General features: G+C 33.7%; 1 protein-coding gene across 1 annotated transcript; it reads left to right on the plus strand.

The window, feature by feature from the left end:
• The first annotated feature begins 342 nt into the window (after window positions 1–342).
• On the plus strand, window positions 343–9,346 carry LOC141708254 (hydroxyproline O-galactosyltransferase HPGT1). The gene is made up of 12 exons (XM_074511771.1): window positions 343–881; window positions 1,381–1,444; window positions 3,474–3,523; window positions 3,628–3,818; window positions 6,335–6,395; window positions 6,497–6,569; window positions 6,981–7,104; window positions 7,651–7,738; window positions 7,833–7,883; window positions 8,520–8,591; window positions 8,676–8,788; window positions 9,002–9,346. The coding sequence occupies exons 1-12, from the start codon at window positions 769–771 to the stop codon at window positions 9,022–9,024; spliced, it is 1,023 nt and encodes a 340-aa protein (XP_074367872.1). The 5' UTR covers window positions 343–768; the 3' UTR covers window positions 9,025–9,346.
• Window positions 9,347–13,655: the final 4,309 nt, after the last annotated feature.

The following is a 13,655-nucleotide window of genomic DNA, read 5'->3' on the forward strand; positions in this document are numbered from 1 at the left end:
ATATTTAAACTAATTAAAATTTTAATCCCGACACCGTCCCATTCCTCGTTTAAACGAGACGGGACACACCCACCGGACGTGCTCACTATTTTCGTGCCCCACTCACAAGCCTAATTTCGAATGGAAAAAAAGCGTGAATAAGGCCAAGATAAGATCCATGAATTTGTTGTTTAGCAAAAAAAAAAAAGATCCATGAATTTGTCTATACGTGTAACGTGTAAAACATTTGTCGTTTTTGTTAGAAAAAAACGAGGGTCAATACAAATTTCAGATTTTGCGTCAATCATGTCACAAGATTGTCGGGTCGAAATAGTTCAGATCTATTAATATTTCTTTGGCGTCAATCATGTCACAAGATTGTCGGGTCGAAATAGTTCAGATCTATTAATATTTCTTTGGAAATGTCAGACATATTGCATTTGGGCCTCTTAGGTTCAACCCGCTTTCAACAAATAAACGACAAATACCCCTTCAATCATGGCCCAACAAAAATATTATAAGCTTCAACAAAGCCCAGGCACTGAAATCCACAGTCCGACAAATTGTTTTTAAGCGCGACTCAACCGTAAATATAATTCCATTTCACCTGCTGGTTGATCGTTACGACTTATAAGTTATAACTACCAGATTTCGATTTAAAATTCACCACGAGATTTTTGAGATCTCTTGTTTTTTACTAGAATCAGTTCAATTCAGCTGCGATTTAAAATTTTATAACTTCTAATTACTCTGCATAAATTGAATTTGAGAGAAGCCGATTGAAGAAAAATGCAGAGTAGGGGATCGAGTAACCGGCTCTCCGGTATGGTTTTTCGATCCCGTATCTCTACTCTCTTGCTCTCTATGTTCGCCACCTTCGCTTCTTTATACGTCGCCGGCAGGTCATCTCTCTCTCTCTCTCTCTCTCTCTCTCTCTCTCTCTCTCCCCCCCCCTCCCCTCTCTCCGTTTCTCTACCTCTCTACCCCCCTCTCTCTCTCTCTCCCTCTCTCTCTCTCTCTAATATGTATATTTTTTCACTGATCACAATATTTTGAAATTCACATACAGTCAAACGCTAGGGTTTTGTCTATGTTTCATTTTGTTTTAGTAATTAGGAACTGTTAATTGAGTTGCTATATATAAGTCTAGCAGCACTGTTTGTTGATCCCTTGCCTTATAATCGCAATGTTCTCATTAAAATATGTATGTGTATAATTTTGAAATGGAAATGTGGCAATTAAGCGATTACGTTTGTAGAGCAAATTGTAGGAAACATTGTGTAAAATTGATTCATTTTTGTTTCAAGTTCATAATTGCCGTATGGTGTTAGATATTAGTGTTATGTGACATATTTTGGCTAGGCACTAACTTCCAACTTTATCTTCTTTGGCAATATATAGGTTGTGGCAGGATGCGGAAAACAGGGTATACTTGGCCAAAGAGCTCGACAGAATAACTGGTCAGGTAGATATCCAATCCAAAAGGCAAATAAATATACCTTAGAAATATTCCTAGATAATAATTAGTAAATATTAATTATTAATACGTTCTTGTATTAATGATGAATTATGACAAGTATTAGGAATAAGAATTTGTAAAATTAAAGATAAAGGATATTTTAGGGTGTTCCAAGAACAAATCCCTAGTCTATGAATTGTAGTCGAGGACCATAGTCAATTTACTATCTATAATTTACATTTACTATTTCACATTTAATTAATTGAAATAAAGTTAGGAACAAGTTTCCATCACATTCTAGTTCATTTTGAGATAATGTGATACATACATCAAATAGGTATCGTAATCCTGCAGAAATAGTGTAGAAGTCTTTTTCTATTTAGAGTAAATAAGCTAAATAGCCTGAGGATTATAATAAATTGAAACATTCTGGTTCTTAACTGGATTATAAAAAACAAATCGGAGTAGTTTGAGGATTAAAATCCCTTGAAAATTTGTGTGGATTACCACCTATGAAAAGATATCACATCAATGGTTCAGTTCAATGAATGGTCTTTTTAAGTAATGGTTACAAGATTTAAGTAGATTTTTTTTCAACATATGTTGGAAAGGCAATTATATATTCTCCAAAACATTCCCAATTATTATTGATACTTCTAAATCTCTTATAATTAAATATTTCCTTCTAAATACAGTAGAATTTGTGATAGTAAATAAATGTAATGACATACTCTTGTGTTTTCCTTTTGGCGGCTATAAAATAGTCGCGGTGCACATTATTAAAAAAATTCGGCAATTTAACACTAGACGAATTTACACTTCGCATCCCTTTGATTTTAGCTTGTTATACATCGCACTCTATAGTTTTTATGTATACACTTTGTATCCCTCATCTTTTTGACATGTTACAGTATCCATCCTTCAAAAAATTCCTCCTTTAATTTTGACCTTCAATAGTCAACAAAGGGTTTCTTTGATCATTTATAACTAATTAGAATATATATATATGTGTGTATATATAGTACTTTTTTTAAATATTAAACATGAGAGTGCATATTTCATTGTGTATTTTCTTAAAGAAAGAAATATTCTTATCAAATAAATTGAATATAATTTTTAAATAACAAAAGGAAAATAATATTCTACAAAAAAATAAAATAATGAATTTAATGCAATTTTTTTCTTTAAAAATTTAATAATCGTGATTGTGTATTATTGAATTTAAAGTTTTTAAATAATAAAAAATTATGAATCTTCTATTCAAAAGCATAATTAGTTTATTATTGTACATATATGATACATACGACAAAATATGTATTTTGAATTTTCTTTTTTAATATTTATTTTACTTATGACGAAATTGCCCTTAGTTATCTGTCTCATATGTGTTTGTTGACCAAGGATGACGGTAAAGATTTGTGAAAAAACTAGCTTAATGGGTGGATGGCGGGTTCACAAGTTATGGGATGTTAAATGTTGATTTGCAAACTATGAAACTTAAACTGCGTTTTTCCCAAAACATAGGGATGCAAAGTAAAATTCGTCTTGAAACTAAGATTCACCAAGAAATAATGATACTAAAATCAAGGTTTTGATTAACATTATGCCAACTTATTGTCCATTCTAAGTTATGCACCACTTTAAAATTTTTATTCACCGGCCAAGTTAAATAAGATTTATGTATGTAATTAATCAATCGGCTTAAATGCCTTCACAGTATGGTATGCTATCAGACCAGTTTCATCTAAGTTATAGATATATTTGGTCAATACCTCTTCATAGGAAATTCCTGGCCATGATGAACAAGAATGGCATATTTAGTCTTCAGTTGTGGGAGACTGTCCATATCACTGTTATTCGTATGAGTTAGTGTAGAGGTTTCATTTGTCTTTGGCTCACACCAGGACTAGGCATATATAGAAATGAATCATTTATATTTTGCATTGCACTTGACAAATGATATTAAACTTTAACATATCACATTTTTAATATTTATTTTGGTAGAACTGTTTTACTTAATAATTTCTATTTTTAGGGGCAATCTGCAATATCAGTGGATGATACATTAAAAATTATAGCGTGCAGGTAATATAATTATCAATTATCAATATTATTTGTCTATTGTTAATCATATATTGGGGTCCTTGAAGTTATTTTTTCAGATTGACCAAGGATATTGTGATTGTTAGGGAACAACAGAAGAAATTATCGGCCCTTGAGATGGAATTGGCTGCAGCGAGACAAGAGGGTTTTGTATCGAAGCATTTACCAAATACAAAAAATTCTCCCAGAAAACAGCCACTAGTTGTAATAGGGGTACTCACGAGCTTCGGTCGCAAGAACAATCGAGATGCAATACGCAAGGCATGGATGGCAACTGGTACAGTACTTCCTTCCTTTATGACCTCGATTATCTGTTGCTTTCAAAGGAACATCATTGTAATGTTAGCTGGTGCATGGATAATGCTTCTTTGCTTCAAGTAATGGGCAATTGGGCATGGATGTGGGCATGAAAGGATAGGGCTGAGTTCTATGGAGTCCACCTTTTTATCGGAGTCCTCGGAGTCCATTTACGTTCTGCAAATAAAATATATTGTAAAACGTGTTATTTTGCAAAACATGTTACACAAATAGCATAACTTCAACAAAATCATGCAAATCTCATATATTTACGGTAAAATATGTATGTTCTGCAATATGTTCTGCAACATGAACATTTATGTTCTGCAAACTAAACATGTTTTGTAGAATATATATTTTTGCAATGTTCTGCTTGTAAAATGTATGCAATCTACAAGATTTTTGATAGAATAGTGATGTTTGTTGAAAAATAATATGTTTAGCAATATTTTAAGCTATATTTTACTTGCAGAACATATATGGACTCCGAGGACTCCAATTAAAGGTGGACTCCATAGAATTTTACTCTGAAAGGATATAAGTATATATGGATAGAGATGTATAACATAGAATGATGAGAGCAATGTGTTTCTGTATCCAATAACATTAGGTGAAATGTTTATATAGTGATTCCAGAAGATTATCTTCTGTTATGTTTAAGCCTGAATTTACCTTAATTTTCAACTTAGCTGTATTAACTAACTTTGATGCGGTTTCAGGGAAGTGTGTTCGCCAATAGTTATTAAATTTTTGTAGCGAGTACAAACTATTTTACCCCAATTCTGTATTTCACCTCAAATATCAGTGTCGCGACACTGGCGCGGACACTCTACACCTCATTTTGGCGAAAAATATGCAATGTTTTAATAAATTGGCGAGTCTGACACAGTGTTGTTAAAAGAATGCTTAAGCGCTCGCTTAAGCGAGAAGCGATGCGATGCGAGGCTGAAGCGCTTCGATTCAATTATGCGATGCAAGTTTCCTGAAGCGTGCTTTTTGGTGCGCTTCTTACGCTTAAACAAGATGCAAGAAGCGCAAAAAAGCGCGCTTTTTAAATTTATTGACTGGGCCTTTGACCGGGTCTTTTTTGAAGGAAAAGGGTAATAAAAACCCTAAAAGAGACTGACACTAACGAACGATACAAATAATACACACAACAATTGTAAAAGATATGTGGTGGATTATCTCCTTTCTGGTAATCATCTTCTTTCTTACATATATATACACAAGCACACATACTGAGTCTGAGTCCTGATTTCTTAGTATATAGTACTGATTCTTGTATATACACACAACAGAGCCTCGTTTATAATTCTAGGTAAAATAATTAAAAAATCTGATAATTAATACTTAAGTAATTAATTTACATATTTATTATTTAAGTATTTTGTACTTATTACATATGTATATTATCATTACCATAGGTCAAATACCTCTAGTGGAAACAAAAATGGAATAAAAACCATTGAATCATCATCTAAAAGGCATTTAGTTGATGAAAGTGAAGACGATGAAGATGAAATTGAATTTGAAGAGGGGGATAAAAATCTTGACCATGGCAGTGAAAATGAAGATTTCGAAAATCTTCAAGAAGATGAAGAGCCTGATGATGATGATTTTTAGTTTATGTTAATGATGATCCTTAGTTTTTGTCAAGTTATTAACTATTAAGAAGTCCAGGACTACTTTATGGAACTTTTAGTTGATCCTCTATATTTATTTTATTACAAAGACTTAATGTTTTTGCCCTAAACTTGAATCTGGATATTATTAACATATTTTATGGCAATCTAATTTGCTCATTACATGTTAAATTTATTGTTATACATTTTTCAAGTTGTTGCAATTTTTTTTTCAAAAAACACGCTTCTTGCGTTGCGCTTCTCGCTTATGCTCCAGGAAGCCTTTGCGCTTGAGTGCGAATCTCGCGTTTAACAACACTGGTCTGACAGTTGCACACATATCTATGATGAATACTTCCAACCAAGTCTAAGCAACATAGTTAGATTAGGAATTCGTATTGAGTTACCCATTACTTCCCGTAAGACAGAAACATGGTCTTGAACTTGAGTGTAGGTATCTTTTGAACATTCATGATTACTTAAAGAAGGTTACACTTCATACCCGGGACACAAGACTCCACGTCGATAGGGAATGTCCTGATGTATGGAATCTTATCCTTATTTCTCATAAAGAGGTTTTCTATGAAATGTTAGTGACGACTTTTTAATTTTACTTTCTCTTTTATTTTGATAATAATAACTCACTAAATGATATTCCTTCACAAAATGTTGGCGACACAACTTGCAGTGAGTAGTTGCAGTGATGACCAATCTCTTACCATTAGCAAATTTTGTCTTGTCTCCTTTTACCCGAAAAAAGAATAGTTATTGGTTTCTCAAACCACACGAGGTAGCCTAATAAGTTAGTGGATCTAGAATGTAGTTGCTTATGCAAATTTCTTTTAGTGGTAAACCCAGATCTTTGTTGTTGCAGGTGCAGCTTTAACGAAGATGGAAGAAAAGGGGATCATTCCACGATTTGTCATTGGGAGAAGGTCTATAATATTTCTTTCGTACTTTCAAGTTTCATTTAAGTTGAGTAGTCCGCATAATTTTTAGCCTTGGCTTAAATTTGTTATAAATTATAAATTTTCAGTCCTAACCGTGGCGACAATATGGATCAGGCAATCGACAGGGAAAATAGGCAGACCGGTGACTTCATTATACTTGTATGCAACACCTGTTGAAATTATATATGATGTTATCTCTATCATTCGGTGCTCATGTTGAAAAATCCATACTAAAATTCAAATAAAGTACAATCATCCTGGTACTTTATATTAGTATGACACATTAACTCAAACATATTTATTAATTTAAATATCTAATTACTATTAAGTGGAAGAAGCCATCATGATTTGCTTCTGTCTTATTATTAACAGAATAATGTTATTATACACCATCAGCCTGGTGCAATTATATTGATGCAACATATCACCTCAAACATTTTAATAGTATAAATAAGTTTAATTACCTTGGAATAGAAGAACTACCACTATTTGCTTTTGTTTTTCTATAATTTACAGAAGCAATGTTAGTTGACTCCATAGTTAAAGCAAACTTTTAATTATTTTTGACAGGAAGACCATGTAGAGGCTCTCGAGGAACTGCCAAAGAAAACAAAAAGTTTCTTTGCGCTTGCTGCAGAAAAATGGGAAGCTGATTTCTATGCAAAAGTCAATGACAATGTTTATGTAAATATTGGTGGGTTTAGTTATACTATGTGGTTACTATTTACATTTACCTTATTTATTACTACCTCCGTCCCACCGGGTTTTCTACGTTTACTATTTGCATGTATTTCGAGGCTTCTATAAAGTATAGTCTCATAATGTTTTTTTTAATTTTTTTTTTGAATAAAAGTTTAAATATAAAACTTTTATTCAGAAAAAAAAATTAAAAATATTATGTAGTTATGTTTTAAAGGAGCATTGAAAAGCATGCCGAAAACTAATGTATAGAATTCAATGGGACAGAGGTAGTATGTTAGAAATCTTTTTTAGAGCGTTTAATATAGCTTTCAGTGTTGCTGCTATTCACTTTTGCTTTTAAAACTGGTGCAGTTTAAGAGAAGTCTCTTAATTTTTTTGGATTCTTATCTAGAAAAAAGAGAACTATTAATACTAAAATGGTGATATTTTAATGTGAAAGGGGTCGTAGCTTACTGTACTTGTCATCTCCTGGTTCAAAGATCATTTATTTTAGTAAAACTCATTAAAAAGTTTTTCTTTGTTATTGTATTCGTTGCAGATCTCTTGACCAATGTACTTGCCACACATGTGGACAAGCCTCGTGTATATATCGGTTGTATGAAATCTGGCGAAGTATTCTCAGAACAGTAAGTTTACCAATATATTAATATGTTGAATCTGAGTGTCACTCTTAATTATTGTGTTTTGCATTCGTAACTTGCTTTGATGGAATATTGGCAGGAGCCAGAAATGGTATGAACCTGATTGGTGGAAATTTGGGGATGGAAAAACGTATGTGATTCTGCCTATGTACTCAAAAGTAATATTGCAATTAGTTGGTAGGTTGCAGGTCAAGAAATTTATAATAAAAATCAGATAGTGAAGTGTTATGTTAAATAATATGAGGCGAAAAACCAACCTGATAGGAAAAAGTTCAAATTGTTGTATTTTACTAATAATAATGATGTAAAGAGTAATATTTTTTTTTACAAATTACATAATAATTGTGAGATGCTGATAAACAAAATCTAGGGCTGAAATTGGTTCTAAATTCTGATCCTGACTGAAGTTCTAATTTTATCCCGACCCCCCTGACCCCCTCCCTCCCTCTCTCTCTCTCCCCCCTCCCTCCCTCGCTCTCTCCCCCGCTCTCTCCCCCCTCCCTCCCTCGCTCTCTATCTCTCTCTCACTCTCTCTCTCTCTCCTCCTCTCCCTCCCTCTCTCTCTCTCTCATATATATATATGTGTGTGTGTGTCTGTGTGTGTGTGTGATATGAAAGTAGATGACCCACTCTGGTTATTCTCCATCTCATAGTGCTATCTTGGTTCAATTTTTTTCATCCCAAGAGCATTCTTGGCTGTTGGATAGACATATTTGACCGATACATGTCTGTAAGGTTTATTATTTGTAATTCCTGTATTCAACAGGTACTTTCGTCATGCATCTGGTGAGATGTTTCTCATATCCAAGGCATTAGCCAAATTTGTTTCAATTAACAGGTATGTTTAATATATGTCTATGATGTTAAGTGGGAGGATTTACCCCCAACTACCTGATAAATTATTCCCCATCTGTGTTGGCAGAGCTATTCTTCGCACTTATGCACATGATGATATTAGCACCGGATCTTGGTTCATTGGTCTTGATGTCAAACACATTGATGAACGGAAGTTTTGCTGCTCATCTTGGTCATCAGGTCTCCTTACTCTATCTCTTACATTAACATACTCACACTGTCACACATAATATGCACATACAGAGAGCTGCTGTAGGTAATCTTACAGAGGTATCATTTTGTCTTTGGAATTTACATAATTCTCCCAATAGAGTATAGAGGGCTTGAAGCTCATTTGCCCCTATCTGAATCTTTCCTATGGATCTGACATTGTTTATGCTGTTCGACTTTCAGGAGCTATCTGTGCAGGCGTGTGATTTGATTTGCTTAAACTATATAGATTTCAATACATTGGACGGCTTCTAGATAGGGATTTCGGAATTGCATGAACTTCCGCTTCAGCAGATGGCCGGAACAAGAGCTATTTTTTAAGTCAAGATGATTATATACCCTCTCAGAATATAGAATCGAATCAGGATTTTTTTTTTAAAAAAAAAAGGAAAAAAAAGAAAAGGGATTTGACATGTTTTAATCGTGGTTTAATTTATCTTAATTTTTGGACACTGAGTACTGTTCCTGTAGTTCACATGTATACTGGTATACTACTTAGCTGTAATTATTAAAGACTAGCTTAAATCCCGTGCGATGCACCGGTTCCGTTAATATTTAAAAATTTTATTTATCACGTTATATATAAATTTTGAAAATATTTTTTTAAATATATAATAATTATAAATTTATAATAAAAATAATAGGATAATTTTAGTAGAATAAGTATACTCGGTCTAGTTGTTTAACAATTTAGTAGTTTGGTAGGATATGTAACACTATTTATTTATTTTTAAAAATAGAATATGTCGTGGTTGTAGTTTAGTAGGATAAGTACAATCTAGTAGTTTAGCGGATATATGACACTATTTATTTATTTTCTTTGATAACCAAAATTAGGGAATAAATGTTGAATCAAATTATATCCCGTTCCATTATAGTATAGTATAGATAGTATAGATATATTTTAGTGTACTGAAAAACCAGAAAAGTGAACCAAAGTGTGTTTGATACTTTGATGTATATTCATTAATGATCAATATGGTAGACCAAGGACCAAAGTCCAAAAGCTAGTAAAAGATAAAATATCAATACGCATATTACCAACTTAAAATAAAATTTCTCCATTAAAAACATCCATCAGTTCAACATTAAAATTTCTATTAGAAATATATTGTATATATTATATATAAGATGAATATGGGAGAGAAGACATCATATGAAATTGTATTTCATTCAAGTGTGTGTCTTACAAGATGAGACTTGAGTCATATTTATAGGCTCATTAGAACATATTCATAAGTAGAGAAATTCAAAGGCCAAATACATGTACTTGAAAAGCCAAAAGTCAATAGTTATGACTTTGGAAAGTCAAGAGGTTGTTCTAGAGTATTCTAGAGATATCCATATTCTAACACTCCCCCTTGGATGTCCAATTTTCAATAATCGTGCCTCATTAAAACCTTTCTAGGAAAAAACTCATTGCGAAAAAAATCCTAGTAAAGGAAAAAGAGTACATCGATTTTGAAAAGTTTATTTGAAGTTTTTAAGTCGACGCATGTCAATCTTATGTATCAAGCTTTCAAAAACTGATGGGGGTAGCGACTTCGTGAATAGATCTGCAAGGTTGTCACTTGAGCGTATCTGTTGGACTTCAATTTCTCCATTCTCTTGAAGGTCATCTGTGAAGAAAAACTTGGGTGAAATATGTTTAGTATTATCGCCTTTGATATAACCTTTCTTTAGTTGCTCGATGCATGCTGCATTGTCTTCGAACATTACTGTTGGTGTTTTGTCATGATGCATGCCGCATGACTCCCGAATATGCTGACATGTTGATCTCAACCAGACACATTCTCGACTAGCTTCATGGCTTGCAAGAATTTCTGCATGATTAGAAGAGGTAGCAGCCAAAGATTGTTTAACAGATCGTCATGAGATGGTTGTATCCCCATAAGTGAACAAATATCATGTCCGTGATCGAACTTTATCTGGATCAGATAAATATCCTGCATCTGCATAACCCGTTAGCACTGCTTTGGATTTATTAGAATAAAATAAACTCATATCAGTTGTGCCTCGAAGATACCGAAAAATATGTTTAACACCATACCAATGCCTATGAGTTGGGGCGTTACTATGTCTTGCTAATAGATTCACAGAAAATGCTATATCGGGTCGTGTATTATTAACAAGATACATAAGCGCGCCTATAGCACTGAGATAGGGTACTTCAGGACCGAGTATCTCTTCATTTTCCTCCTTTGGTCGGAACACGTCCTTTTTCTTATCAAGTGATCGAACAACCATTGGAGAGTTAAATGGATGTGATTTGTCCATGTAAAACCGTTTCAAGATCTTTTCTGTGTATGATGATTGATGCACAAAAATTCCATTTGGAAGATGTTCAATTTGTAATCCAAGGCAAAGATTTGTTCTCCCAAGATCTTTCATTTCAAATTCTGCTTTTAAGTAATCAACTATTTTCTGGAGCTCTTCAGGACTTCCGATGATATTCAAATCATCAACATACACAGCCACTATAGAAAATGAAGATTTTGTTTTCTTTATAAAAATACATGGACAAATAGGGTCATTCTTGTAATTTTCCCTTAGTAAATATTCGCTTAACTTCTTATACCACATTCGACCAGATTGCTTTAATCCATATATGGATCTTTGTAACTTAATAGAATAAAGATCACGAGAGTATAATTTAGATGCTTCAGGCATTCGAAATCCTTCAGGAATCCTCATATAAATATCTTTCTCAAGGGAACCATACAATATGTTGTCACAACATCCATTAATCGCATTTCTAATTTTTCAATAACTGACAGGCTAATAAGATAACGAAAAGTTGTAGCATCCATTACATGGGAATATGTTTCCTCATAATCTATGTCTGGTCTTTGTGAAAATCCTTGAGCAACTAAACGTGTTTTATATCTCATAATTTCATTTTTATCGTTTCTTTTTCGCACAAATACCCATTTATAACCAACGGGTTTAGTCCCTTCAGGGGTTCGGACTACAGGTCCAAAAACTTCATGCTTGTTAAGTGAGTTCAATTCCTTTTCAATTGCTTCTTTCCATTTTGGCCAATCTTCCCTACGTCGACATTATTCGACAGATTTTGGTTCAAGATCCTCGTCTTCCATCATTATATCAAGCGCTACGTTATATGCAAAATTTTCATCGACGATGATGTTATTTCAGTTCCATTTCTTTCCCGTGACAACATAATTTATAGAGATCTCTTATATTTCAACATTTTCAGGTATCTGGTCCTCTTTTGGGGTTTGGTTATTCATGTCACGGGTCTCTTCTGGAGTCTCTCCTTGAGATTTTATTTCATCTATTTGGGCATCATCATATTTTACTCCTTTTCTTTTTCGAGGATTTTTATCTTTGGAACCGATTGATCTACCTCGCTTCATGCGAGGTCTTGACTCATTTGCCTTGATAATTTGTCCTTCATGGACTTCAATTTTTGCAGGAGCATGTGCAGCTGGTATGTGTGACTTAGTCACTCTATTGATATCATTGAATGCATCAGGCAATTGATTTGCTATGTCTTGTAAATGGATTAGTCTTTGAACTTCTAGTTCACATTGGTTTGTACGAGGATCAAAAATGTTCAATGTTGGTGCATTCCATGTAATTTCTTTCTCCAGCTGCTTATTTTCTCCCCCTGATGTAGGGAAAATTTTAATCTCTCCCCCTAATTTTGGAAAAACATTTTCATCAAAATGACAGTCTGCAAATCTTGCAGTAAATAAATCATATGTCATTGGTTCAAGATATTTGATTATTGAGGGAGATTCATAACCAACATATATTCCCAATTTTCTTTGAGGACCCATCTTTGTGCGTTGTGGTGGGGCAATTGGGGCGTATACCGCACACCCAAATGTTCTAAGATGGGAAATATTAGGATCTCTTCGGGAGGCCAATTGCAAGGGAGAGAATTTGTGATAGCTTGTAGGTCTGATGCGTATAAGTGCTGCTGCATGTAAAATGACATGTCCCCAAACTGTAACTGGGAGGTCTGTTTTCATAATTAATGGTCTAGCAATCAATTGTAGTCTTTTAATAAATGATTCTGCAAGACCATTTTGTGTATGAACATGAGCTGCAGGATGTTCAACACGTATCCCAATTGATGCACAAAACTCATTAAAAGCTTTTGATGTGAATTCTCCGGCATTATCCAATCGAATTGCCAATATTATAATCCGGAAATTGTGCCCTTAATCGGATTATTTGCGCAAGTAGTCTCGCAAACGTCAGGTTACGAGATGATAATAAGCACACATGTGACCACCTTGTTGATGCATCGATTAATACGATGAAATATTTAAATGGTCCACATGATGGGTGAATGGGCTCACATATATCACCCTGTATTCTTTCTAAAAATTTAGGAGATTCTGTTCCAATTTTTGCTAAGGAGGGTCTGATAATCAATTTTCCTTGAGAACAAGCAGCATAAGAGAATTCATTAGATTGAAAAATCTTCTGGTTTTTCAATGGATGCCCGTGTGAATTCTCAATAATTTTTCGCATCATAATTGATCCAGGATGCCCTAGCCGATCATGCCATATAACAAAATTATTTTTGTACTGTGGCATTTACCTCAATATTTCGAATATGGGTATAGTATAATCCGGAAGAAAAGGCTGGCAATTCTTCTATAACACATTTGCTACCCGAAGTGATACTTGTAATATAAAGAAATTCTTTATCCCCTTTATTCACCGTTTCAACGTGGTATCCATTTCTTCGAATATCTTTAAAACTTAAAAATTTTCTTTGTGACTTTGGAGAGAACAATGCATCATTTATAATAAATTTTGTTCCTTCGGGTAGTAATATGGTAGCTCTTCCGGAGCCTTC

This window comes from Apium graveolens, chromosome 2, assembly GCF_009905375.1.
Source record: "Apium graveolens cultivar Ventura chromosome 2, ASM990537v1, whole genome shotgun sequence".
NCBI lineage: Eukaryota > Viridiplantae > Streptophyta > Magnoliopsida > Apiales > Apiaceae > Apium > Apium graveolens.

Bases quoted from the DNA above. Each gene is read 5' to 3' on its own strand.
- LOC141708254 (XM_074511771.1), top strand. From the start codon at position 769: ATGCAGAGTAGGGGATCGAGTAACCGGCTCTCCGGTATGGTTTTTCGA. The intron at 3,819-6,334 runs GTACAGTACTTC...TTGTTGTTGCAG, and splicing joins CAAGGCATGGATGGCAACTG to GTGCAGCTTTAACGAAGATG. The intron at 6,396-6,496 runs GTCTATAATATT...ATAAATTTTCAG, and splicing joins CGATTTGTCATTGGGAGAAG to TCCTAACCGTGGCGACAATA.